The 27,739-nt window shown below is 43.9% G+C and overlaps 1 protein-coding gene across 4 annotated transcripts in view; it reads right to left on the minus strand.

Annotated features, from left to right (window-relative positions):
• Positions 1 to 27,739, minus strand: part of RECQL (RecQ like helicase) — a 290,431-nt gene that overhangs the window by 16,092 nt on the left and 246,600 nt on the right. For all 4 annotated transcript variants that reach the window (XM_078674068.1, XM_078674065.1, XM_078674064.1 and 1 more), the window contains exon 14: positions 10,746 to 10,881. In XM_078674068.1, the coding sequence (XP_078530194.1) occupies positions 10,746 to 10,881 (136 nt within the window). The remainder of the gene's footprint in view (positions 1 to 10,745; positions 10,882 to 27,739) is intronic.

Genomic DNA, 27,739 nt, shown 5'->3' on the forward strand with positions numbered 1-27,739 from the left:
GCATTTGAATGAGCTGAGGCTGATCTTCTGACACTGTTGTTGAATCCGTTAATATTGGTGAACCTTGGTGCTCCACTGCTCCTGAATCTGTATATATGGTCTTGTCATTTACGCCCATGACCTTACGGACAGTACTTTCCTCGGCCCCCACTCGGTTCTGGGGGCAGGTGATGTATCATTATCATCATCTTCCTCGGTTAATGAGTTCTGCCCCTTCTCCACAGAACTAGTGGCGCTTAAATCATCTTTCCATTCTCCTTCCCCTTCACCATCCCCCCCCAGACTTTCTAATTCTAATGCATTAGACAAATCTGACATAGAATAGAAGTTGCCTGCTGAGTCAATTGACTCTCTATCCCCTGTTGGGTCAGCTACTTCCATAGAGCAATTAGAAGGTAGTATATTCGATGAAATCTGTAAAGCCATATTCTCAGGGAGGAGTTGCCCTATATCGCGGCCAATCACAGTCCTTTGTGGACTCTGAGGCTTTTAGGGGGGCACTTCAGTAGACTGATCCCCCTGTTCAGGGAGGGGTAAGGGGGCTGTGCCCTTAGAGACTCCTGGATTTGTGACACCAGTTTTAGCGACGTTAGAAGCAACAGTGTTAATAGACAAGAAAGTGTGAGTGGCGTTTAAGACTTGAGAAATTTCAGTACCTTGTCTTTCATCTGGAGTGGTTAAATTCCTTTTCTTAAACATACCAGGAATTTTCGGAGTAGCACCGGAACTACAACTCTCAGCATGCATCATCACTGTCTGATCAATGGCCGGAGCTGGAGCCGGGGCAGAAGAGAGCATCGAGATACAGCAAATATTCGGGGCACCAGTGCAAGCCCCTTCTACCTGTTCGCCTTCTTCTGTAACCATTGCTGCCACTGTTGCTGTAACTGCCGTATCTGCCGTTGTCGCTCGAGTTTTCGGTTTGGTGGTTTTAGTCATCGAGGCAGGATTAGCATTCGTAGGAGCCATTGCGAAATTATGCCTCGCTCGCCGTCTTTCCTTCCACCAACGTGAAGCGCTGATCCTGCTGTGCCGCCAGCCGTGGACTCTCGTTAGAGTTGCTGAGACCAGCAACCCAACACCGCCCCTGAAACCGATCCACCAAACCGACTGGGAACCCAGCCGAGGAACGCCAAGTTGCAAACAAGACCCGGCGGTAGCAGCCCTTCATATCCAACCTCATACCCAGGTGAGCCAGCGGGTAGTGTCAGCAATATCTTAGAGCTCAACGACGGTTTACTCAAATTCCAGGTCACTTAATCCACATTCAGAGAAGCTATTCAAACGGGGGAGACGACCCATCAGTGAGAACGGTTCTGCTACTCACTCGGATGCGATCGCATCCCCCATCTTTGCCTCGAATCTCTGGTCAATGGTTTTTCTGTGGGTCAAAATGTACTTACTAAAAGATTGTTAAGAAGTATTAGGATTTCTAAACCACCCATTTCTAGGTATAATTCCAAAGTCTTGAAATTTATAGATAGCCTGGGTTCAAACAATTAATTATCTCTCAAACTACTTTCCTTCAAACTCACAACCTTCTCCGTTTAGTCTCTTTTAGAAGAGTCTCTGATGTTAAAGCTTTAGAAATTTCTAACAGAGTTTTTTCCCCAGAGTTTTTAAACAGAACCGAAACTAATCCTCAAACGATTTTCTATCCTTGATGATTATGTCAATTTATGTGTTGTCAGATGCGTTAAAGAATATGTAAAGAAAACTTCATTAAGATCTAACGTCAAACTGTTACTGATTTCTTTCAGGAAACCTTACAAAGGTGTTTCACCTTCAACTCTAGAAAGATTGGTTAAATGAAATTGTCTGATATGTTACCATGTTTGGCGCACACTCTGTCCTTGGTGCCTCTGCTTCTCAAGGAGGTTCTTTGAATGATATTCTTAAATGTGCTGATTGGTCAAATGATAAGGTTTTTCGCATGTTATATTTTAGACCTATTGAAAATGCTGCTTCATGTCTATTGAAAATGCTTTAAACTTGCAATAAGATTAGCCTCCGGTCTTGCCATAAAATGTAGATTTTCCCCAACTTTGTTGACCAGAAAATCTGGATTTTATTAAAGCCACGGAGGCTAATATTATTCCCTCCCTAATTCCATCCCTCTATTCACTTATTTTTCTTTACCTTTTAGGTCGTGCTCGACAATAATTCGGATGGGTTATTAAGGATTATTAATTTGGACTATTCGCTTTCCTCTAAAGTTGTCAAGATCTCTCTCCCCTCGAAGAGGATTCTTTGGATTGGATCATCTCTCTTTCTTGTTTTAATAAGTTTATTTATGTTCACTTAATTTATTTTGATTGAAAAAAGAAGGAAGTGTTACTAATGTTCTGACCTTTTATTGGGTTGGAATTTTTTTGTGTCACAATGCTCTTTATATATCTTCCAGCCAAATGCGCATTTGGCTGGAAGAAGTCGGCGTGACAGCAGAAGAGGGAGCTCCGGGACGCCGCATATCAGGTAAGTCCTTTTTAATTTACTTTTACTCTATTTAACATTAAATTAGGCATGTAGAAGAGGGCGGGAGGGAGGCGGGTGGCGGGCAACTTCGCTCCGTCCACAGTGTGCGCGTAGTGTTGCCTACTACGCCTACTTTGTGAATCGCGAAGTAGGCAACAGTACGCACACTCCGTGGACGGAGTGAAGCACTGCGCCCAGGGTTAGAAGACTCAGACAGTAATAGGGAAACGGTGCCGTGCACCGATGCATAGGCTGTGGTGCTAGCTGCAGACTGGGGCACAACAACATACATCAGGAAAAATCACTGGTGCTTTATATGAGCACCAGTTACACTAAACAATGGTCACAAACAGTAAGCACAGATACGTAGATGTTTGGACAACAATTCCAGCTTAAGTCCAAAGAATCATATATCACTACAAATCTGAAGAACTTTCTGCTTCAAAATGAAATATAAAATACCCTATAAAATAATATATATGTGATCACTGCTCCAGAAGAGCTCTAGTCTTACTCTTCTACACTTCCAAGATGGCCCCTTCTCGAGTCTCATTCTCTTGTCTTTTCCGTTTTCTGCTGTATGGTTTAGCTATAGAGCCTCCCGAAGGTTGATCATTGGCCAATGGCGGACTGAGGGTTGATCCTTAGCCAGTGAGCGTGGGAACACCAAAGGGTGCTCTCTCATGATTCTACAAACCAGACAAGTATCTTGTAGGGGGGCAGTGCAACAGACTGACTGTCCATCCGTCTGTCAGCTGCTTTAGCTCCGTGGTGTACTGGTTCCATGGCCAGCTCTCTGTTGCACTTCAGGGCTCACGAGCCAGACTCCCGCCTCTGCAACCTGCTGCCCTCTCTGTAAGTGGGGTGGAACCCGGATCTACGAAAAGTACAGACAGGTGGGTGCGGCAGAGTCCCAGCATCAGTACGAGGAGTGGAGTGTAGTTCCTATATTCCCAATAGGCTCTGCGCATTGGAATAGTATATCTTATAGTTTAGACGTAGGACCGAGGTTGACTAGGTCTCTATCGAATATACTAAACTTAATAGTGAATGCCAGCTAGCTCAGAGGTCACTAGAAACTTTCTCGAATTCACAAGAAGGGATTAGTTTCTGACCACCACATAAACATGACCACTTTATTTCCCAAGAATAAGAAACATATCTCTAGAGTCATGGAAACAATAGATAAGTATTTCACTCAGTCACTCGTGCATGCTTCATTGCTACAGAGATGCAGAGAAATAGAGAGACGGGCGTTTTCAATAAAAGGTTTTATTGAACAGTCTTCTTTCTCATGCAAGTAAAGTGAACTGCTACAATCGTAATTCAGACTGCAAAGTATAATGCGTACAGCAAGAACAATATTATACAATAATACTGTAAGAGCATTGTATGGTTTCTAAACCATATATAAATACATACATAAAGAACAATGGCAAAAAGTACTCAACTGGTGCTTCTAAAATACGCCTACCCCAATGTACCTAACCTAAGTCTAGTACGCGGGAGGGAGTAAGTGTGGTGTAGCATAGGTTTAGTTTTTCTTTGCCAAGAATCTATCCAAGGTTTATCTAGGTTCTAATCAGCTCCATACCTTAGTTTAGAATGAAGGAGGTCTGGTATCTAAGTCTTGGGACTCGATTTCCCAACACCCCGCAAGGGGAGCTTGGAAACACTGGAGCTGTATTCTCGCCGGGAGAAATGCAGCCTCTCGATAAGTGCGTCGGCTGGAGGGTCGGCTTCCTTCCGCACTTTCTATAGCGAGCTGCGCGGGCAAGTAGATAGTCGAACTGCTCCAAACCACCGTGTCTTGCTAGAGCAAGTGAAGGCATATTTATACCTTGAAGGTGCCTAGTTTGACGTAAAGTCGGGCATAATAACGTCAGGAAAGAACCCCCAAGGGAATAGTAGTTCTTTGTAAAGTACATGAGTTCTTGGACAAATCAATATTCAAGCAAGGGAGGTCCCTCACTACTTAAGCCAATTTTCCAAGAAATCGTTGTGACGTTTTGATACGGGTGGAAGAAGCAATGCCTGTATCTGGTCTGCATGAGCTCTGCCTAAATAAGGGAATGATTTCTACGCCTATATTAGGATAATGTGAATTGTACCAATATAAGGGCATGAATCGGGAAAATTTCACTTTCGGATCCTAAAACGCCATACAACAGGAGAGGAGAGGAAGTAAGTTGTAAAACTGGTCCCTTCCTAACCTAGCCTTTTTTTGCATTTAGGGACATTTAATTTGACTTTTATAGGTGTAATTGCACAACTAGAAACACTACTTTGCAAAATAAAAGCACAACATGCAATACTCCGCCTGAATTCTGTGGAGTTTTTTGGTCACTCCCTGGATTCCGCGGAGTGACACTCAGCAAGCTCCGTCCAGTCCCAACAAAAACCCTTCAATGACCCTTCCAAAAAGAGGTTATTCTACTGGGTACTGCTATGCCTCACTTTCCATATTTTCACAACAAAACAACATTGAACAGTAAAGGCAAGAGGAATGTTAATGGGACATTTATTGCGACTTAAAATAGAGTACATGGAGAGGACTGCTATTTCGCAGACCTTGAAAGAGGGATTATTATCTCTTAAGTTAAGGAAGTATTTGGAGCGATGGTACTTAGACAGGCTAAACCTTCTTCACATAATATCCCTTTCATAAAGCCAAAAACAGTATTTGTGTACTCATCCTAAGCACATTGACCCATTGCAACAGTCTAGTAGTTGGTCTCCCTAAAAAGTGTTCCTCCCTGGATTAAATGTTGCAATGGGAACCCTCGACAACATTCCTAAGACTACCCCTTCATCGTATTTGCAACATCAAATTGGTTGGTTATGTGTCCAAAATACAAATATCTTATCCTTTGCCACCAAAATTGCAAGTGATCATTTGTACAGCGGCCCCACTGCTTTGTACAGCATGTTTTGTCTAAAAGCTATCTTATACTGGTAAAATAAAGCTAAAATAAGACTTATTTTTAGCAAATAGGGTTGGGCATTGGCGCTCTTCTACTTTAGGAGTTTTTGTGATGAACAAAGTACAGAAACCCATAAGCACTTCCTATTTGGGTGCCTATATCACTCTTGTTGTAGATGTCCTTGGTTAGAGCTTATCTTTAATGCATATGATTAATTTTTCTAGATTTAAAACTTAAGTCATGAAATGAGGATCCCACCATAAAGTTTGGTAATAAATATATGTGGAGAGCGTGGTCTCAGAACTATATAAATATGGGACTTAATATGTTCAAAGTAACGTACATGTGAAACATATGCCTCTGAAGCACTTATGACTCCTATGGTATATGCTATGATTGGTATGTTATTTGTTAACCAGTCTAATTTGTTCTGCTCTTTTGCCCTTTAACATAACTGTGAATAACACTAAGAGAGTCCTTTAATTGTACTCAACATTTGAATGCAATCATTTTTTAAAGTGTTTTGTAACTACATAGGCTTTTGAATTTCAAAATAACAAAAAGAATTATTTAAAGGGGAACTGAGTTTGGGTCTTTGGACACCAATCATCACAAGACGTCAGCAGAACTGAAATTCTTCTGGGGAGAAACTAGCAACAACCATTACCGAGGCACTGTGTAGATTGGTATTGTCTGCACACTATGGAAATAAATATTTCCTTACTGGACATGTTGGATGTGCCAAGACCTGCTCTATGGCCCACTGAGAGGATCTCCTCACATGTTCTTCCCAGACCTCAACTATAAGAGGCGTGGCAATTCTGGGAAAAGCAACTCTGGGAGGGGCTAAACGGGCTAAATCAGACCCAGCAGGGAGATGGGCCATTGTAGAATTAGGTTGTGGGTTAACGATTTGTGGAATCTATGGGTCAAACCTTGACGACCCCACAATATTTGAAGTGGTCGAAAGCGAGTTGTCAAGCTGGCCCACACCGATTTTGGTATGTGGAGATTTTAACGTTACAATTGATTTCTCTAGTAATGTTCCTTATAGTGGCAGAAAACCCAGAGTTTCAAGGGCACTCCTATCTATGATGAAATCACATGGTCTGGTTGATATATGGAGCTCAAAATATCCTGACGACCCAGGTTTCACTTATTATTCCTGTCCCCACCAGAAGTATTGTAAACTTGATTATGCTCTAATTTCCTCAGGAGAGATTGGGAAAGTCAATATCAAAAAGCTTCCCAAAATATTATCGGATCATAATCCGTTAATTATAAGTCATAGTGGTTTAGGTCCTAATAGGAAAAGAAGATCTTGGACATTTGACCGCAAATTATTAGCCGATGCTGCTTTTATTGAATATTTACGAAACTGGACATGCGAGTTTTTTGCCGCAAATCAATACAGTGCCTCCAGAAACTCGGTCTGGGATTCATTTAAAGCAGCATTAAGAGGGGAAGTAATCAGTTACTCAGCTCTGCTTAGGAAAAAACAACAGGACTATAAGAATAGACTTCTGGTCGATCTGGCTAAAGCAGAGGAACAACATTGTCTGGCATTAACTTTGGGGGAGGAGAGTGCTCAGAGCCAAACTAAGATCTGTCTGATCAAAGCCGAGATACAGAAACAGCTGGCAGATAGGGCATCTTTAGATTACTGGACCCATAGGAAGAAAATGTACGAGACAGGGGAGCAGGCCGGGAGGGCATTAGCCTTAAGAATTAGACAGGATAGGGTTAAAAACGCCATAACATGTATACAGGATGAGGGTCGAGATTACACTGAACCCCAAGAAATTGTATCCGTATTTGAAAAATATTACGAGAATCTATACAGGGAAGATGCAGGGGATACCCCCCCAGATATTTTAGGGAGGCATTACCCAGATTTAGGCCCCAAGTTAAACCCAGATGAAATGGTAAGCCTCGAGGGTGATATAACTAAGGAAGAAATACTAGCAGCACTGTCTCAGTTAGCCGGAGGTAAAGCTGCCGGCTCTGACAGTATACCCTTAGAGATATACAAATACCTGAGGATCGAGATAGCTCCATACTTGCTAGATCTCTTTAACTGTATTATATGCACTGGTATAATACCAGAAACTTGGAGGGATACCAATATTGTGGTATTTCATAAGAAAGGTAAGCCTAAAGAGAACACTGGTTCTTATAGACCAATATCTCTTATCAACTCTGATAATAAATTGTACGCAAAAATCATAGCTACAAGGTTGGGGAGGGTCATTGCTGGCCTCGTCTCCCCATGGCAGCACGGGTTCATTCCTGGTCGTGGCACAACGGACCATGTGAGAAGAGCTATATCTATATTCGAGGCTCATGCCGGGGGGGAGGGGGTCGCTATGATCCTCCTCGATGCCGAGAAGGCATTCGACCGCGTAAGATGGCAATATCTTTGGGATGTATTACAGGGGAGAGGCTTTGGTCCAAAAATCTTGAAAGCCATCAGGGCCATGTATCGAGATCCAATGGCTCACATACAATTGATGGGTCTAAGCTCTGCTGAGATCAAGATAGAAAGGGGCACCCGTCAAGGCTGCCCCTGTTCACCGATCTTATTTGCCATGTATATCGATCCATTGATCAGACAGATATTAGTAAACAATAGTATAAAACCAGTTATTACTAATGGGTTCGAGAGCAAAATTCTGGCATACGCGGACGACCTTGCGGTTATGACACCTGATCCGGCAGCGTCCATGCGAATACTAATAGAGATCACCGAACAATTTGGATATCATTCTGGATATAGGTTAAATGAGGAGAAAACACAGGTGATCTGTTCAAAGAATATAATAAAAATGGATCAACGGTATGTTAATTCTGCCACATATCTGGGGGTTATTATCACAGCAGAGACAGATTCAATTATACAGGATAATTTTAATCCATTGCTTAAGAAAATAGAAATAGATTTAAAACGTATGGATGCATTACATCTTTCTATTATTGGAAGAACAAATGTTCTGAAAATGACAATGCTGCCCAAACTACTGTATTTATATAGATCTATACCCTTTCTGATTGAGGAACAAATGTTAAAAAAGACTGAATCCATATTTAATAGCTTCCTTTGACAATACGGCAAGATAAGAAGAGCAGCTAAGTATATGTCTCTCCCCCAGGAGCTCGGAGGTTTGGGTGCCCCAAATATAAGATTCTACCACTGGGCATGTTTATTAACCCAGATGTCTATTTTATTTCAAGCTGGTGGTGGGCAGACTTATATTAGGGATCCAACTGATAATATGTATATTCCTCCCTCAATATATGAGCTCCTTATGGGGCAGGAAGCCGTGGGTGCCCTACTGAGAAAAAATGGCCGTAGATTTTTAAAAAAAACCAGGCTTAAGACTATACTGGGAGCTTGGGATCTTTGGAAAAGAGTTCAGAAATATCTGCAGATTCCCAGAATTAATAGACATTCGCCGTTATGGAAATCAAGCTTTTTTCCGAACCTCAGTATGGATGGGGCATGGAAGCTCTGGGAGCAACACGGCATTCAGACGATAGGTGATATCGTCTGCAGTGGTAAATTGATGCCATTTGTAGCTATTCAACAGAAGTATGACATATCTATAGGTCATAGCTTTAAGTACATCCAAATCGCACGAACTTTTAGAGCAGATGTAATTGCGGCTTGCTCCCTTGCTCCTAACCCCATCCTTGATTATGTAGTGAACAATGGTGATAGAATAAGGGTAGTATACCAGGAGCTATTGGGCAGGTTGCCTAATGACCTTGAGAAACACGAGGCAGCCTGGGCAATGAAACTACAGGACCCAGATGCAGATTTTGATAAGGCCCTAGCTCTGGATAGGCAGGTACTTAGGTCCTCTAACCTGAAGGCCCAACATTTTATGACTATGTTCAACCTTTACTATACTCCCGATAAGCTACATGAATGGGGGATAAGAGAAGATAGTAAATGTCCCAGATGTCAGCAGGACTCGGCCGATTTGGTTCATATGTTCTCTCTTTGTGAAAAACTAGCTACAATTAAAATGGAGATAGAGAAATTCCTGGAGGGGCTGCTAGGCTCAAACATCAGCCTATCCCCAACTGTTATGATATTTGGGATCGATAGTAAACTAGGGCTGAGTGGAAGGAGAGAGGCAGAGGCTTTAATTTTCTTAGCAGCAGCCGTTTTAAGAATCCTGATCTCAGCTGCTTGGAAGGATCCCTCTCCCCCCACTTTCTCGATGTGGATGGCCAGATTTCTCACCATACATAACATAGAATCTTCTCTGTATTCTTATAAAGGTAAAAAATTGCGGGATTTCGGCCTTGAAATGTGGGCACCTGTGAAGGCATGGAGGGAGGGTAGGTCTATCAATGGTGCTTTTATGTAATTTATCACTGTTCAGTTTGAATGTTGCCAAATCTTTTTAAACAGCGGTATATATATATATATGTAAATAGGTATTATTCGATCTTTTTTTTTTTTTCTTTCTACCCTTTTATATGGATTAATTATTTTATATACCTTCATAAAGTTAGGCAACAACAAATCTGAATTTAAAGGATGTAGCTTTGTATCAACGGGATGTTTTGATATATGAATTTTGTAAAATTTTATAGATGTATCATAATTGTATATTTGTTTTGTTGTGTTTTTTATATTGTGTCAATTCTCAATAAAAAAAAAAAATAAAAAAAAAAAAAGGAAATAAATATTTCCTTACTGGACATGTTGGATGTGCCAAGACCTGCTCTATGGCCCACTGAGAGGATCTCCAAACTACCCAATGAAGTGGTCTTTAAATCACCTTTTCAAAAATGTTATTGGCTCTAGCATGCTTTAACATGAACCATTTGTCAGTAATTGTCTCCATGTTGTCCTAAGGAGAGCCTCAATTTCCCCGTAAAATGGTCCTTAGATCCCATAAACATATACACAATGTTTCTGTCACAATGTACATTTAAGAATAAAAACTCATATTAAACACAATTACATGTTCGGAAGTTCAAGGCTATTAAAATTGACATTGTATTCTGGGGAGTGCTTGCTTTTGTATGCTAGTTATACCTCAATTAAACTTATCTTGGCGAACCCACACCATATTTTGCTGGGGGTCCTCGTCAATGTGTGTTCCACCTGAGGTTTGAACCATAACAAAGTCTTCATGTGGCCTCTTGTCCCTGTTCGCTACTAGTCTTTTTAAACTTTCATTATCCTGCGGACACCATGAATAGATTCACAAAATGCAAAACTATCAAAGCACAGTGTAGACTAAATTAGCATTTTAGTGTTATCACAGCTTTGAAAAGTTGAGCACGTGATATGTTATCTTTCTTACTGAAACAGTATATTGAACATACCGAGTCCGTGGAGTGACTTGATTTACGTTTCTTCATTTCCACGCGGATCGCATGCTTCTCATTCTTGAGAAGATCAACTTTTGGCCCCTTTTTCAGGTAGGAAATGGTGGCATAAGCAGTAAAACTGAAGTCTTCCCTGCAGAAATAAAACCAAAAGCTGTGTTTGTAAATAGGTCACTATTGAGACATATGTGTTAGTCATAATAAGATGACCATAGAAAACCAAAGGAAGACTATTCACATACTAGCAGTAGTATCTAACTCAAAGCAGGCAACAATGTGCAAGGAGAGAACCTTGCTAATATTTCAAGACACATTTAGGAAAGTGAAGTCTCTGTTGTTCTACAAAGGCAGTACCTCGTATAATAAATGCACACAGAGTGTTCGAATTCCCATTACAGCAAACTGTCATTTCCCTAACCACATTGTATGCAGAAAATATACATATTTAAGATAAAACCAAATATTGCCAAACTTTAAATGTATTTTTTGAAACACCCCTGTTTAAGTGATAAACGGTCCGCACAAAATGATGGAGCTGGAAACCGAGATTTAGTGGTACACAACTTGCACAAGAATGGTCTTTTCCATGTGACAGAAAAGGAACTTTCTAATACTAATTTTTTTTTGCTAATTGCAAGTTTTCCACCACCACTAAAGTAACAGTCTCCACCAACCATTGGCTCTCAAATTGTACAAAGCTGTATGGCTCCGCTTTGCTCCTTGATCGACTAATAACTCATTGCTATCTCTAGAACACAACTGAACACTAGTATCTGTTATCAAAACTTGGTGAAACACTCAATTTCAACCTACTTAGACTACCACCATAATCCTTGCTGTCTACCTAAACTCTTCATTGGACCAACAGTATCCAGTGCAACTTGCTGCCACACTTTATGAGGAACCTTAACAGGGTCGGGAGGTACATTTACTCTTTGCCTCCTGCTACCAGCAGCACACCAGTATTTTTATCTCACATGCCACTTATTTCTGCTTCTATCCACATGCCCCTCATGGTGCATATCGAATACTTTCTTCCTATGACCAACCAGAAGAATTATTCTCCTATTCTTCCAAACATCAACTAAATGAAAGTAAACGTTTTACTGCAACAATTTTTTTTTCATTGAACACCAGTCTAAACTTCAATCACTAAATTTCTGACATCTTTCAAATCATCAATGGCATCAAACCACTTCCTCTTAGAGATTGCTACACCAATACTCATTTCATGTTCAATACTATCAATCTCCCACATCAGTTCTTCCTTCTCTTCCTCTACATTTCTTGACCAATAATACACCACAGCTTTCTCCCAAACTATAACACGTTCAGCTTACAATTAAATTCCTGCAACAAAATAATCCATTTTGAAATTTGGGGTTTTGCTCCTACAGAGTCCCTAATAAATTACAGTTATAACCATAGCTTGTGATTTTACCGAATGATGTCTGTAGTACCCCACGCATAAAATGTGAAATTATTTTATCCCCACAGAGATGCCAATACCTCTTGCTCCACCCGGCTACATTCAGAATACATAACCTCCTTTCCACTGTGCATTTGCATCAGAAGGGAGCCAAGACTGTTTCCACATGCACTGACAGTCAAATAGGTTTTCCATTTTACATGAAAAGTACCTAAAACTGGTGCATTGCTGATGATTCTTTTAACCTGATTCAGCCTTTCCTGACACTCCATACTGCAATACCAGCCTGCACCCTTCTTTAATACCACCCTCTGTGCATTAGTTTTATCTGAAAAATGTGGTATAAACTTTGTATAGTACTATAGTTGACTAAAAGAATAAATTACTTGCCTTCAGTAACGCATTAACTGGTAGAGTCTCAATATAGCTGCAGATTCCTTACCTATGAATTCCCAGGCGTCAGGCTGGATTCGGAAACTTTTGCTGAGCAATAGCCCTAGCATCCAGCATCGGGTGGCTCCATTCGGCTACGTGTGACGTTGTCCGTGTCAGCAACATCGGTAAGGACGTTGAAGTTCCTATATAGGTGCCACCCACACGCGAATGGATGTCAGTAGTTTCCATGCCAGTAGCGCAGAGCCACAAAGTAACTGACGTAGTTGTGTGCAAAACTAGGGCCTTGAAAACATTAGAACATTAGTCATCAAAGCGGGGAGGCATGGGTGGAGCTGTAAGGAGCCTGTAGCTAGATAGAGAATCTACTAGATAATGTGTTACAGAAGGTAAGTAACTTGTTAATCTGATAGAGACTTCCAGCTGCAGATTACTTACCTTTGAATTAGATACCCAAGCCATGCCATCCCGGCGGTGGGCTGCGGACTAATTTACTAAACTAGGAAGTTCTGCAGGACTGAGCGACCAAAGTGCCTGTCCCTCCGGACCTGGCCGTCCAAACAATAATGTTTGGACACACCAAGCAAAGGCCGCAGTCGCAGCCTTTTTACCTGGTGGAATGGGCCCTTAATCCCTCAGGGGGCTGCTTCTTCACCAGGCTGTAGCAAATCTTGATACAACCCAATGAGAGAGGGGTTGGCCTAACGGCTAAGGCGCTCGACCTCGGACCTGGGGATCTGGGTTCGAGTCTCGGTAACGACGCCAAAAACCCCCTGTGATTCTGGGCAAATCACTTAATCTCCCCGTGCCTAAAATGAAAGTGTGTCCTCATGTAACGTAACTGGTTCTATGTAAAGCGCTCTGATAACTGATTCGGTTCTAGTTCGCGCTATATAAAACTCTGCAAAAAAAAAAGAAAAAAAAAAAAGAAAAAAAATGAGAAATGGTCCTTTTCTGCACTGTCCTTCGCTCTCATGTACACCACAAGTAGTTGGTAGTCCACACGGAACTCTTTAGTGTGGTAAAGGTAAAATGACAATGCTCTTTTTGGGTCCAGATGGTGCAGACGCCCCTCTGCTTTAGAGGGATGCGGCGGAGCAAAGAAGTTGATAAAGTGATAGACTGACCCAGATGGAATTGGGTCACAAGTTGTGGCAAAAAAGGCCCTGCTGCGAAGCATCACCTTGTCCGGAAAGGACATAAGATAAGGAGGCAAAAAAGAGAACACCTGCAACTCACTCACCCTGCGGACCGATGTAATCGCCACTAGGAAGGCTGTATTCATGGTCAACAGCAGGAGGGGACAATTGTGCAAAGGCTCAAATGGAGCACACATGTAGGTGAGGACCAAATTAAGGTCCCACTGTGGCATCACAAAGGGCATAGCTGGAAACAGGTGAGGAAGCCCTTTCAGAAATCTATGCACAATGGGAGATTTGAAAAGAGAAGGTTGGTCTGGCAGCCGCAAAAAAGCAGACAGAGCAGAAAGGTAACCCTTAAGAGTGCCCACAGCAGAGCGCTGCTGGGCAAGGATCAGAATGAACAAGAGGACAGTAGAAAGAGAAGCAGATAAGAGGATCAATAGACCGCTCAGTGGAGTACAATACAACTTTCTGCCAACGGCAGGAGTATACCGGGTTGGAGGAGTGCAGCATGGCCTCCAGAATAACGTTGCAGACTTCGGGAGGAAGGTCAAAAGCTATCAACTGCCGCCACTTAATCTCCACGCATGGAGGCGCCACGATGACCGGTTCGGGTGGAGAACCCTCCTCTGCTGCTGCAACAGAAGATCCTCCAGAAGGGGCAGCCTGATCGGAGTATCGACACTCATTCTCAGAAGCTCTGGATACAAGACTCTCCTCGCCCAATACGGAACCACTAGGATGACTTGGGCCTGGTCGTTCCTGATATTCTTCAGAATGTGGGCAGGAGTGGTATGGGTGGAAAGGCGTTCAGCAGGCCTGAGCTCAACTCGCGACGAAATGTACCGCCGAGCGATAGCCACAATGGAAACTCCAGTGCACAGTACTGCTGACACGGCGCGTTCTATTTGGAAGCGAACAAATCTAACCGAGTTTCTCCCCACTGCTGAAAGATCTGCTAGGCATCGATGGCTGAGTTCATCCTCCCTGGCGTTCAGAGAACCTGCCAGGTGTTGAACCACCAGGGTTACGCCCTGCTGTTCCAGCCATGCCCAGAGACGTAGAGCCTCTCGACAAAGGATCCACGACCCCACCCTGCCTTGCTTGTTGCAGTACCAAATGGTGGTGGTGGTGGTGTCCGTGATTACCTGCACCAGCTTCCCCCCTTGACAGAGAGAAGAAATGCCTTCAATGCAAATCTAATCGCCAGGAGCCCCAATAAATAATGTGGAGCCTCGTCTCTGCCGGAGAACAGTGTCCCCTGATCTCCACCTCTCCCAGATGGTCGCCCCATCCCAGAAGTGATGCATGTGTCACAACTGTGAGATCTGGTTGGGGAAGGGAGAGGGATCTTCCATTGACCCAATCACGGTTCGTCAACCACCACTGCAGATCTCTCGCAGTTCCTTCAAAGATCTGGACCATGTCGGCGAGATTTACCCGATGCTGTGCCGCTGGAACTTCAGTTCCCACTGCAGAGCCCACATACGCCACCTGGTATGCTTCACCGACAGGATAGAGGAGGCCATGAGGCCCAGCAACCTCGGAGTCAGTCTCACGGAAATCCAGAATAGAGGCTGAAACATCGGAATCATCGCCTGAATATCCTGGACTCGCTGCTCGGAAGGATAGAAACTGCACCTTCTCCAGAACTGCTTGGATGAAAGGGAGCGCCTGAGAAGGAGTCAGGTGACTTTGGCATGTTTATAGACAACCCCAGAGAATGCTGGAGGTTTGAGGTAGTCTGAAGGTGAGAGACAATTGCCTGGGGCGAGGATGCCTTCAACAGCTCGTCGTCTAGGTAGGGGGGAGAATGACACCCCTAGCCTGTGCAGATAAGCTGCGACCGCCGCCATCACCTTGGGGAACACCGAGGGGAATTGTTAAGGGTGAAGGGGAGCACGGTAAACTGTAAATGCTCGCAGCCTACCTTGAACCACAGGTAACGCTTGTGGCCCGGCAGGATAGGAATATGCAAATACGCATGCTGCAGGTCGAACGCTACCACCAAGTCTTCTTGGTCTAGGGCAGACAAGACCTGAGCCAGAGCGAACATGCTGAATTTCTCCTTTTTGAGGAAGAGATTGACGATCCGAAGATATAGAATGGGCGGTAGCCCCTTGCTCTTCTTTGGAATCAGAAAGTAGCGGGAATAACAGCCACTGCCTACTTCTGAAACTGGGACCCTTTCTATAGCTCGCTTGGCCAAGAGAGCTGCAACTTCCACTAGGAGCAACTTTAAATGATTCTCCTTCAGCCATTGCGGTTTGGTCGGAATGAGAGGAAGAAAGGAAAGGAAAGGAAAGGTAGAGAATAGCCTTCCTGCACGATCTGCAAAACCCACTTGTCCGATGTTATGGGTCTCCAGTGAGGGAAATGAAGATGAATTCTCCCACGTAGGGAGATGATGATGAATTCTCCCACCAACTGGAGTAGTATGGTCCTGCAGAATCAGCCTAGGAGTGCTTGGAGACTGCAGCTGCCAAGAGGAGTGTGGTTGGCTACTTCTGACCTCCATTCCTGGATCAGAATGCACTGCGTCCACGTCTTCGCACTGCTTGGGCAGTCTGTGCGGGACAGTGGCTGGTATACGGTTAATGCGTCTGGATACCCCTTCGGCTACCAGGAAAGGTGCAAAAGGAAGACTGGCCACGAGGAGTGGAGGAGAGGCCCAAGGATCTGGCCATAGCTCAAGAGTCCTTAAACCTGACCAGGGCTGAGTCCGCCTTCTTCCCCAAAAAACGGGTTCCATCAGAGGGCATGTCCATCAGATTGGCTTGGACATCCCCTGAGAAGCCAGATGTAAGGAGCTTGGCATGTTGTCTCAATGCAACAGTCGTTGAAAGTGATCTACCCAACACATTGTGACTAAACCACACCGTGTGGTGAATTTTGACGCATCTCTCCCATCTTTAACTTGGGAGGGCACAGCCCTGGACCTGAGGCAGCACTTGCGCAATTGTCTCCCAGAGGGAATGGGAGAAACGGCCCAATAAGCATACGGTATTCACCGGCCTCAATGCGAGGCTGGAGGAAGAAAACATCTTCTTTCCAAATGCATCCAACATCTTGGATTCCCTATCCGGAGGGGCGGAAGGGAAATTGCCTTGAGACGTTGAGGCCTACTCCACCAAGCTTTCAGGAGTGGGGTGTTAGCTAAGGAACTTGGGATCACCCAGAGCGGGCGATGGCGGCGTGCAATCGCCCTATTCACAGGAGCCCCTGTGCTAGGCTTGGACCATGTGCCTAGAAGGACGTCCGTTAGTTCTTAGTTGAAGGGCAAAAGGGGTTCGGATGTAGAAGCCCCTGGTTGAAGCACCTCAGTCAGGAGATTAGTCCTAACCTGCACTGAGGGCAGCTCAACTCCAAGGACCTTAGCTACCCTCCTTACCACCAAGGCATAGGATGTCACCTCCTCCGTAGCACATCGGAGAGAGCATGCCAGTGTCATAGGGTATAAGGATGAGGCTGGCTCCGCCGATGAGCACCGGCGGCACCGTAGGCACAGACTTCGTGTCCGACACCGGGGAGGTTGCGATGGCATGATGGGCGTCGACCCAGATCTTCCAACCCAGAGGGCTCACCAGCGGGGTTGTCCACTCAAATACATGGCGCATGGCCTTGTAAAACTCTTTAATTTAAGCGAGAGCCACTCCGGCTCCCGGAAAGGTATGGAGTTGACTCGGGCTCCGGGTCCGCGGAACCGAGTCTAGAGCGTCGGTGCTCCTTACCTCTCTAGACGATAGAAGCTAGTCGAGGCGAAGACTAAGTCCGCTTCTACAACTTCTTATGCCTCATCCCCAAGTTTCCTGAGGACCTGGAGTGGCAGGAAGAGGGCATGGGGCTCTGAGAGCCGCAATCTCCTCTTCTTTGATCAGGACCGGGACCTCCATGGAGTCTTGCATGATGGTGTTGAATGCTGGGACGCGAGAAGCTTCAACGCCCGCTCCCTCAAGGTCTTAGGAGCCATGGCCCGGCAGCTGGAGCACAACTTTGTGTTGTGGTCACGCTCGAGACACCACACACAAATCAGAAGGGGATCGGTTACGGACATCATGCGCTGACGAGCACCGCAAGGCTTGAACCTGGTTTTCCTCAAAGACATCCCTCACACACAATGTGAAAAGACTGGCAAAAAGTCAAGAAAAATCCTGCCAAGAAGTGGCAGAGGTGTAGTTCTTTCCGGATCGGTGCTTAACTGGCGCAGAAAGAAAAGAACTGATGTTCACGCACCTGGGTGGCTTATTTAGCCACCGCAGCGTCATAACCGATGCTGACAACACGGACGACTTCACGCAGAGCCGAATGGAGCCACGGAGCACTGTGCACAAGGGGTATTGCTCAGCAAAAGTGTCTGGATCCAGCCTGACGCCTGGGAATTCAAAGGTAAGGAATCTGCTGCTATTAGTCTCTTTGTGGAAGACAGGGACTTGACTATAGCAAAACCAATATGTTGGTTGAATTCCTTCCTTGGATATGAAATGCTTCAAATATGTGACTGACCTTACATCGATCGTGCACTTTGAGCTTTTAACTGTTAAACCACTTTCGTTTAGAGTAACTAAACAAAGATGTAACAAATCATCAATCTAATTTTCAGATTTGAAGCTCACTGCTACGTAGCCTTGGAAACATGGACCTACTTCAACTCCATTGAACAACTTATCCATCACCCATTGGAAGACAGCCAGCGCAGATCCAAGATTAAATGGCATCTGCATAAAATGGATGCACCCAACTGAATGATGCATCGAGAATCCTCCTCCAACTCTATTTGGTGATATGGCGATGACAAATCTAATATATGGTTCCTTATCCAGCATCATCAACATATCATTAATAATGTGAAGAAGAAACCTGCCCATCCAGATAGCAACAATCACATCTCAGAAATCCACATTCTTTCATAATGAATAATTTACATTTTGGGAAATGACGATTTGAACTCAACCGTTCCGAAGCGTACACATGCTTGATCACGCCACATTCTAACAATTTGTCTACTTACTCCTTTAGTTGTGCCACAGCAACCATAATCACTCTACACACTTTATGCACCACTGGTTTTGTACCTATGCACAACATGATTCTGTCCCCTTTACCACACATCTTTCCCAAACTATCTGCAAAAAACTTCAGGATACAGTTCAAACTCTGTATAGAACTATTTTCTAATATTTGCAATACAAGTTCTAAACTACCCTGCCTCAACACTATCACTAACTTAAATTGGTGTTTTCACTCGAAATGTGTATGGTGTTCCTGAATCCACCATAGTTGGCACTACAACATTATTAATAGATCGGGCACAATTTGGAGTAGGACCTTCATCTTTAATGCCCTCAAATTATTTCTCAGAATGCTCCACATCCACATCAGAAACGGACAAAATATATCCACACACATCCCTACAACTTACAAAATGCTCTTCAGTAGCGGTAATGGCATCCCTGCCTAGATCCCCCAACATTAAAACTACAGTGCAAATCATATTCACATCCAATTGAATTTGCATAGAGTATATACATTCTCAATTCACAGATCTCACCTCTGCTCTAAATCCACCACTAAAGCACACGTTCACCAAATGTCTTTTGCATTCATTTGCTATGTGCCACACATTACCACATCTAAAATATACTCCTTTGAAACATCCTGGTGGTACATCATCTCTGGAACCTTTAGCAACCCTTACTTTGTGTTCCAACACACTCTAGCATGCTATCTGTCCTTGACTGGGGTGAATGTTTGCATTGGTCAACATTCCGCCTATCATTTGTTCCTTTTGTCGCCCTAAGTGGCAAGGGTATACCCAGACTTGGGTCCCATGGTTACTGCGCCACTGGATTCAAGCTAGCCCGGCCGATGAAGGGTATTACACCGAAACCGGTCCCAGAATGCTTGTTTTCGGTCCAGGGAGGACCTGGCTTGGCAGCTCGGGCTGGACTGTTTCCATGAGGAGCAGTCAAGACTAATTTGCATATGGACGGTGTTATGTTTCATAAGGTACCCCAATATAGGCCTGAGTAGTATCCTGACCCTTCACCTACATTTACCGTACCATTAACTACATAACGGGTTTGGGTATTGACCTTTTACCTCGTTAGGCACTGCATAATATGTTGTGTGGTTTTCCCAGAAAACTAGCCTCATTAACTGTGCATGAAGATACTCAGAATCACAGCAGGATTTGCATCTTCAGCATAACTATGTATAAGGGTCATGCCTTCCATCATCCTCGGCTGACATGACACAGCAAGGTAGAATCCCCTGAGGGTACCTTTTGGGTATATGTACGCCTCCATATCTTTGCCAGGGCAGGCAGAGGAGAAAGACTTCTATGCTGACACACTGACGCTAAGGTTCCTGCATGCAGACACTATCTCGCAGTGGTCTGACATCCCTCGCAGGGTATCCATCTTGAGACCAAGCCAGGGTCCCAAAAACTCTCACTTCAGTTAATGGGATGTGCTTCAGAGTAGCGGGATACTTGACCTTACACTTACGTACATGCTAGGTACATTTAGGTACATCTAGTTAGGGTTGCGTCGTAGGAGTACGCATTGTTACTGTCATGTATTTATATGTTTACATATATTCGTTGTTTTTAGCACTAGGGTAGAAATCTACCAACCATTTAATCTGTTGGTGCTTATAATCATTTATATCTGTTTCTGTCTTATTGTTGTTTCAGCATACCTATTTTACACTAGAATGACGCTGGTTCAATAAATGCTTATAGAAAATGTCTCCATAGTTTATTTCTGAGCATCTCTCTGAGACAAAGTGAGCACGAGTGACTGAGCGAAAAGTACTGTACTGTTTCCATGATCCCAGATGGGACAGGGTTGTCATGTTCGATAGTTGCCCGGAACTATTCTCTCCTTGGTAAGAGAAGTTTACAGTGGCACTGTGAGCTAGCTAGGTATACAGGTGACCATACCCAGTGGGGGTGTCTGGAATCAGTCTCAAGACCAATCCCACTGTCTATGTTGTCTAAACACGCAGATCTAATATAGGTTTATGGAAACTACATGACAATGGGCCCAAACTGGGGTGGCGTGGTGAGCAAAAGAACGATGGATTAAACCCAGATCTTCGTGACTGGGGGTAAATGCATTGTTCAGCATTCCGTCCATCATTTGTTCTTTTTGCATCTGTCCTCTCATCAGCTGTATTCACCACACTGACCTCCTCATGTTCATTAGGGTAATTTATCTTTTCACATAATTCACTCGCATCTTCATACCTTCAACTGTAGTAAAGGTCTTCTGTAACTTAGGGTCTCTGTAGGAAAATGGCCCTTTTCGCGAGGTCAGACAAATTTCTGCTAGATTTTATTGCTGGCGTTTTGACTCTGTACACAGAGGCTCTGCATTTGCTCTGAACTCTAAAACGTGCAGAAATTGGCTGTAGGTCAAATTGGTATATTTAACCTACCAGTAAGTCATAAGCTTACGGTACAAAGTATACCCAGGGCTGTAAATTGAATGTCACAAGCGGACTGCAGCACACATTGTGTCACCACTAGAGAGAAAATGGAAAAGATGACTGCAGGCCCATCAAAATAACTCCTTTTGGCAAGCCCAAACCCTCCTTTTAAATAGGTCACCCCCTAAGTAGGCCTAAATGCATGTTATTTAAAAGTAGGGTATGTAAAACATGTTTATACAGTGACATGGCCCCAAAAACTATTTTCACTGTTGCGGTTAGATGTTCCATAGAAAAAAACTTTGGGATATAATATTAAAATTAACTGTTATCTCGGCATAGGAAACAGCTACAAAGTTCCTTATTGAACTTCTAGACACTAATTCCCATTACCTTTTAGGTGTCACCCGGGAGGTGAATAGCCCCTTTGATAAGACCTAATCTTGCTCCTAGAGCGGAGATAAAGACCTTGGGTGTTGGCAGGTGTCCTGTTCCTCGGATAGGACGACCATCTGGGCAGTGCCCAGGAATCAAATTAACTTCAAAAAGGCCTAGCTTGTCACAGGCAGATGTAGCTAGTACCTGCGACTGCCCCCGCCTTTGTCCCCTCCTAGTCAGCCAGGCACCAACTCCAGTTGGTGAGGCGCTGCCCCCAGAACGGGTTTTGAGTGACGACAGAGGATGGGTTGCTTATTTGCCTGGCCACACCTCTATGGTGGGCACAGGAGCTCTGCATAGTGGAGGAAAAGGTCTGGCAGGAAGAATTAGGGCGAGAGGGCCTGTGGGATTGTTTGCAGTAGGGCACACAGGACCTTCTGCAAAAGTGGGTAAGGTTACCCCTGGGAGCTTTCTCCTTAATGATTAGGGCTAGGCAGGAGTCGCTCCCACCCACAGGCTAGTGCCAGGCATAAATATGGCACCCCTGGCCACCTTCCTCGGAACATCACTGGACCTGTGGTAGACAGAAGGACTGCCCCTGCTCTTATGACCTGTATGGAGACCGGAGAGGCTAGACCTGCTCCCGCTTGTGCTGAGGGCAAAAAAGTGGATTCCAAGGGTGACCAGCAGCCAGAACCCCTTATCCTGAAGAGCCCAGCTTCAGGACTGGACCTGTCCTGGAACCCGTGGGTGGCTTCTGCTTGAGCTCTTCCTGACCTTCAAGAGCTGTTCCGGAGGTCCTGGTGATCCTTAGTTGTGTCAAAGTGTACTCCCCCTAACATCTTAAGAAACCTGGAACTTGGAAACTTTTTAGCTTTTAAGACCTGTGGAAGACCAGGACAATCACAAAAAGATGCACTGCCACTGGGACAAAGGTTCAGGTTGCTCCCATTTGGATCTTTTCGGCAGCAACAAATTCATAGCAGTTGGATGTTGTCAAGAGGCTTGTGGAGCTCTGTTTAGCAACAGCTTTCAGCCATGCCCCATGGAGGAATCAGAGCTCCAAAAAAGTGACTGACTCCGAACGTAGAAATCTTCACTGGGCAAAGGTGCCAAAAGTATCTGAATAGTAACTGACATGAGTTTCAAACGCTCAGATCTTTTCTGCCAAAAGTCAATGGCTTCACCGGAAACTTGTCCAACGAATACCTGGCCTTGTGGAGTCATTCTCGACCACAGCCTGCTGCCTTGTCCAGCTGAGAATTTATGACTTCCATTTCAAAGTGAGAAGCAAAAACGTCCGACCAGGGTGAACCTGGTTGGTTTCTGTATCTGACCCGTACTCGAAAATCGAACCTAGGTAGCTGTCAAGCACAACCATATGGCCGCTGCTGGCGCTTAACGCTTTAAAAATTCATATTTACGGTTCCCCTTACTATATTTTTGTCGTTCAGGTGTCATTTTGTTCTTTACATTATTCTCTCATTTTATTAATTGGGATTGGATGATTGTTGCACTTTCAACGGTTCTGGCACTTCCAAATGCTTTACACATTTTCTTAAGTTATGCCGATCTGTTCTTTGCTATAGCTACCAGAGGCTGAGATCAGGTTTAAATTAGTGAAACCTTTACTGGCCCAAACAAGAATCGTGCTAGTATTCTGTGTGGTGGACTACTATCCACCCCAACCAATAATCTACTTTCTCACAGTCTCTAACTGTAAACTTTCCTGCATGTTGGAGTGACATGTCTTCCTTATCACTTAAGTTAAGTTTATTTTATTTGCATAGTTAATTAAAACCATTGCATACGATAAAACCAAATCAAGTACTTTAAAATGTAAAATATAAAAACGTCTCAAAGCAGCTCTAAAACCCGTTCACATTTTCAACATTAAGCAGTGTATTCTAAGTTTGTGCAAAATATCCTGCAGTTAAAAGCCCTTATAAAAAAGATTCTGTACAGTAAAACTCAAGATTATTTTGTGTTCTTAAAGGTAGCCCTCAGTGGCTTAGTGTTATAACAGATCAGCCACAAACCAGTTCTTAATCGGGGTATAGTTCAAGATGTATTTGCATATTGCAAGCATTGTTCCAGTGTTGAGTCCGTAAGAATGGTCATTGTTGGATCGTGTTCCCATCAGATAGGTGGCATGCATTGGCAGATCCTGGTTTGTCTTTCGCGTTTTTGAGCAGTTTTTGGTCGACTATCATTAGGAATTTTACTTGTCGGCAGTTTAAATGGGTGTTTTCTGGATTTAGACAGGCTAACAAAGCTTGCCTCCTAGTGCGAATGCCCTTCAGATTAAACAGTTTTTTTTAGAAGTTTGCACCGTGCTTGAAGCATTTCTTTGCATAGGCAGATTGGGTGCAGTATATTGCCTTGCTTTGCGTTGCACAGTTTGCAACTGACTTGTGCCGATGGCTTTTGCCATGGTGGAAGGTGCTGAGCACAAGGCAGAATTCGCAATCTATGACTCATAAAACGAATTTTTGTTGCCTTGGGGTATCCCTGATTGAAATATGTTTGGGGAGCAAATGCTTTATATGTGTTAAGGGTCATCCATGCATGAGCTCTGTTTGAAAAGGTTGCCTTGTCTTCCACCAATGAGATTTGTTTAATAGCCTTCCAGACCAGTTTTTTGAAGTTATGATAGCCAATTTGGGCGTCCAATAGCCCCTTGAGTTTGGTGTGTTCCAAGGCTGACTGGAGATAGTCTCTGGCTAGGGAGTTCTCCCTATGCTGTAAATCATGCCACAGCAGATGATTAAGCATGTGAGTGGGGGCGCTTCTAATCTTAAACCAGCAGATGATGTATACCCCATGCCTTGCAAGGTCTTGTCGTAGGAGCCCAAACTCCAGCCTTATTTGTGCTGGAGAAGTGTAGTTTGGAAGGAAGAACATTTGTCTGTAGGCTTTGAACTGTATGTTGTCCAATTCCTTTGCATCTCTGCCCCGCATAGCTTCGCTGCCATATGCAATTCAGGGAAGTAATTTGGCCTGAACTACCTTTAGTAGTGGGGTCAAGATCGGCCCGTCAATTTGTTAGCGAGGTTTTTCATTGTTGGCGCCATTAATAGAGCCTTTCTTCTCGCTTCCTCCATCTGGAAATTAAACGACCATCCATTGTCAAATGTGACTCCTAGGTACTTGTATTCGTCAGCATACTCAATTTTTGTATTACCGAGGAACCAGTTCCTCTGGCGTTTCTTTTTGTTGTTATATATTGACATAGGCCGTGTCTTTTGCAGGTTTACTCTTAAATTGTTATCTGTGGCGTAGTTCTGCATTGCCGTCGGTAAATGCTGTAGGCCGACATAAGTATGACTAAGCAGAACTACGTCATCGGCGTACATAAGATTGGTCAGTGTTTTCCCGCCTATCCTCGGTGAGTGTGAGTTGCAAGCGTCAAGTGCTTTTGGCAGATCGGCCATGTACAGGTTAAACAGGGTTGGTGAAAGCACGCAACCCTGTTTCAAGCCTTTTTTTGTGGGAATTTTCATAGAAACATGGGTGCCACCTCCAAGTTTAACCTGCACCCAAGTATTTGTGTGTAGGAGCTTCAACATGTTTAGGGTGGGCTGTGGTATGCCCCATTGTGCCAGTTTCCCCCACAGTCTGCCTCTCTCCACATTATCAAAAGCAGCACTAAAGTCAATATAGCATAGGTGAAGAGGTAGCTTAGAGACTTTAGCTGCATCGATTATTAGGGACATTGTGAGGATGTTGGTAGTTGTACTGGTCGATTTGCGAAACCCAGTCTGATTCCATGGTATAATAGAACTCGCCTCAGCCCAGGTTGTAAGATCTTCAAGTATAGTACCTGCAAAGTATTTTGCCTTGTTTTCTATCAGTGCTATTAGGTAGTAGTTGTTGGGATCAGATTTGTCCCCTTTTTTATGGATTGGTGCTATTATTGACCCGTTCCAGGATTCTGGTATTATGTTCAACGACCTAACAGCCGTGAATAAGGAGTGAAAAATTTCCGCCCAGTCTTCACTCTTTGCCTTATATAGCGCAGGAGGTATTCCATTTGGTCCCGGGGGCCCTTCGTTCCTCCCTTTTGAGATCTGTTTATTGATTAGTGTGGGCCAGTGATCTGTTATTGTTGGATGGAGATTTCTGATCACTCTTCTCAATTGGACTTTGTCTAGCTTGTTCTTGTGGCATTTGAGTACTGGCCTGTTGTTGTCCTTGGCATTCAGTATAGTTGTTAAAATGATTTGAGAGGTATTTCACCCAGGTTGATTCCGGAATATTTGACCCAATTCCCGAGTGATATGGGCGGATGATCCCTTTGACTGTTTTTCAAAAGCGACTGATGTTTTTGCTTTTTTTATCGCTTTGCAATTTTGCCCAGTGATCATTCGCCGATTCTCTGGTGATGTGCCATTTCAGTCTTTTTAATTTCGACCTGTGCTCTTTCAAGGTCACTCGCACGATGGCATTCCCAGGGGATCCTCTTAGGTTAAGGAGAGCTAAATGTATTCTTTTTTTGAGAATCTTAATCTGTACTCGATGTCCTTTCAGGATGTTGTTCTTTTTCCATATTTTCCGTGCCTTCTGTTTTTTGCCAGTGGTGTCTGCATATTGTTCTATTAGCGTATCAGTGAATTTTTCCCAGATTTCTATTGTGTTTTCTAGGCTGTCAGCTAACTGATTGAAAAGTTGAATTGCGGCTTTGGCTATAGTAGTTGAATTATTTATTGTGCATTTGATTCTCCTGAGATTTGAGGTGTTAATAGTCCCCAGAGTTACGTCAGGCCTGATTGTTCTTGCTGGCTTGGCTGTTATATGGAATTCTTGGGGACGGTGATCGCTGTCTCCTTTGTCCCCCATTCTATATCCGCCTATATATTGGAAAAGGCCAAGACTTGCAAACGTATAGTCCAAAATTGAGCTAGTTGTTGCAGAGTAGTGCGAATCAACTGGGGAAATATCATCCGGGAATCTTCCATTTAGTGCTCGGGGATTTAAGTGTTCCAGATCTTCTAGTAATTGGTTGTTGCGGCATTTCTTCTTCCTGTGCTGTAGGGCATGCTGTTAGGGAATGTTGTAAATTCCTGTTTGTGCCGCTGCCTCTTCTCCCTGGGCCGAGCCTATGAGGTATTGATTCAAGTCCCCTGTCAAAATTAGCAGCGGGTTTTCCAACTCCATAGCAGTATTTGACACTTGGTTGACAAGTTCTGTTGCGTCTTTTATTTTCCTTTTGGGATGAATATATGAGTTAAACAGGGTCACCTCCGTTTTTTCATCCTCAATAAAAATAAACATTTTAACTGCTATTGATACATTTGATTTAGGGCCCATCAAAGTTGCTGCCGATATGCTTGTGGTTGAGACATAGGTAGCCACCCCCCAGAAATATGGTCAAATCTACCAGTCCTTGTAGCAGATGTGGCCAAGCACATATATCCCTCAATTTGTATCGGAGCCGTGAGCCAGGTTTCCTGCAGAAGGATTATATCATAGGCCGTGACGTAGTTTATGAAGTCTGGGTCGTCTATTTTGGTTGCTAGACCGTTTATGTTCCAGGAACAGGCACTAAGGAGGGGCTTTTTTGGTCTACCTTCGATTCTGTTTTGTGGATCGGGTCAATCCGGCTCTATGCATCTGGTTCTGGTACATGTTATTGCTTCCTTGTTACATCCCTGATTTGTTATGACAGGTGGCCGTGCTGTTGATTCTTGTTGTTCCCAATAGTTGTCGAGACTCCTTTGACGAGATTTCCCACGGACACCTTTAAGGACACAATTTAAAGGTATTTGGTGCGCTTTTTGTCCGATGTTTTCATTAGTTAGTAATGGGGCTGGGTAAGCTGGAATTTGAAATGGGGATATTTCAATGCCCCAGTTTTGAAAAGTGCTGCCAGGATTGTTTTTGCAATTCTACTAGAGCTCCATGTTGTTTTTGTGGCCTCTGGGCTTTGGGGATTATTGGTGCGTTTAAACTCTATAGATATGAGTTCCGTTGATCTTATCTCAGCGAGGTTTGGAATGGCTTTCATCCATTTTAGGATGTTACCATGATTTAGTATATCCTGGGGGACCCGGGAAACGTATATTGGATGAAATACTAGGGCCAATGACTCTTGCTTTGTTATGTGTGTTTCCAAATGCCGTTGGTTTGTTGTATCTGTTGGTTCTGTTAAAAACAGACCACTTGTTATTTCCTTATGCTGTATATCCCCTTTGTAGCTTAGTGCCACTGCCTTGTGG

Source organism: Lissotriton helveticus, chromosome 1_1 (genome assembly GCF_964261635.1).
Source record: "Lissotriton helveticus chromosome 1_1, aLisHel1.1, whole genome shotgun sequence".
NCBI lineage: Eukaryota > Metazoa > Chordata > Amphibia > Caudata > Salamandridae > Lissotriton > Lissotriton helveticus.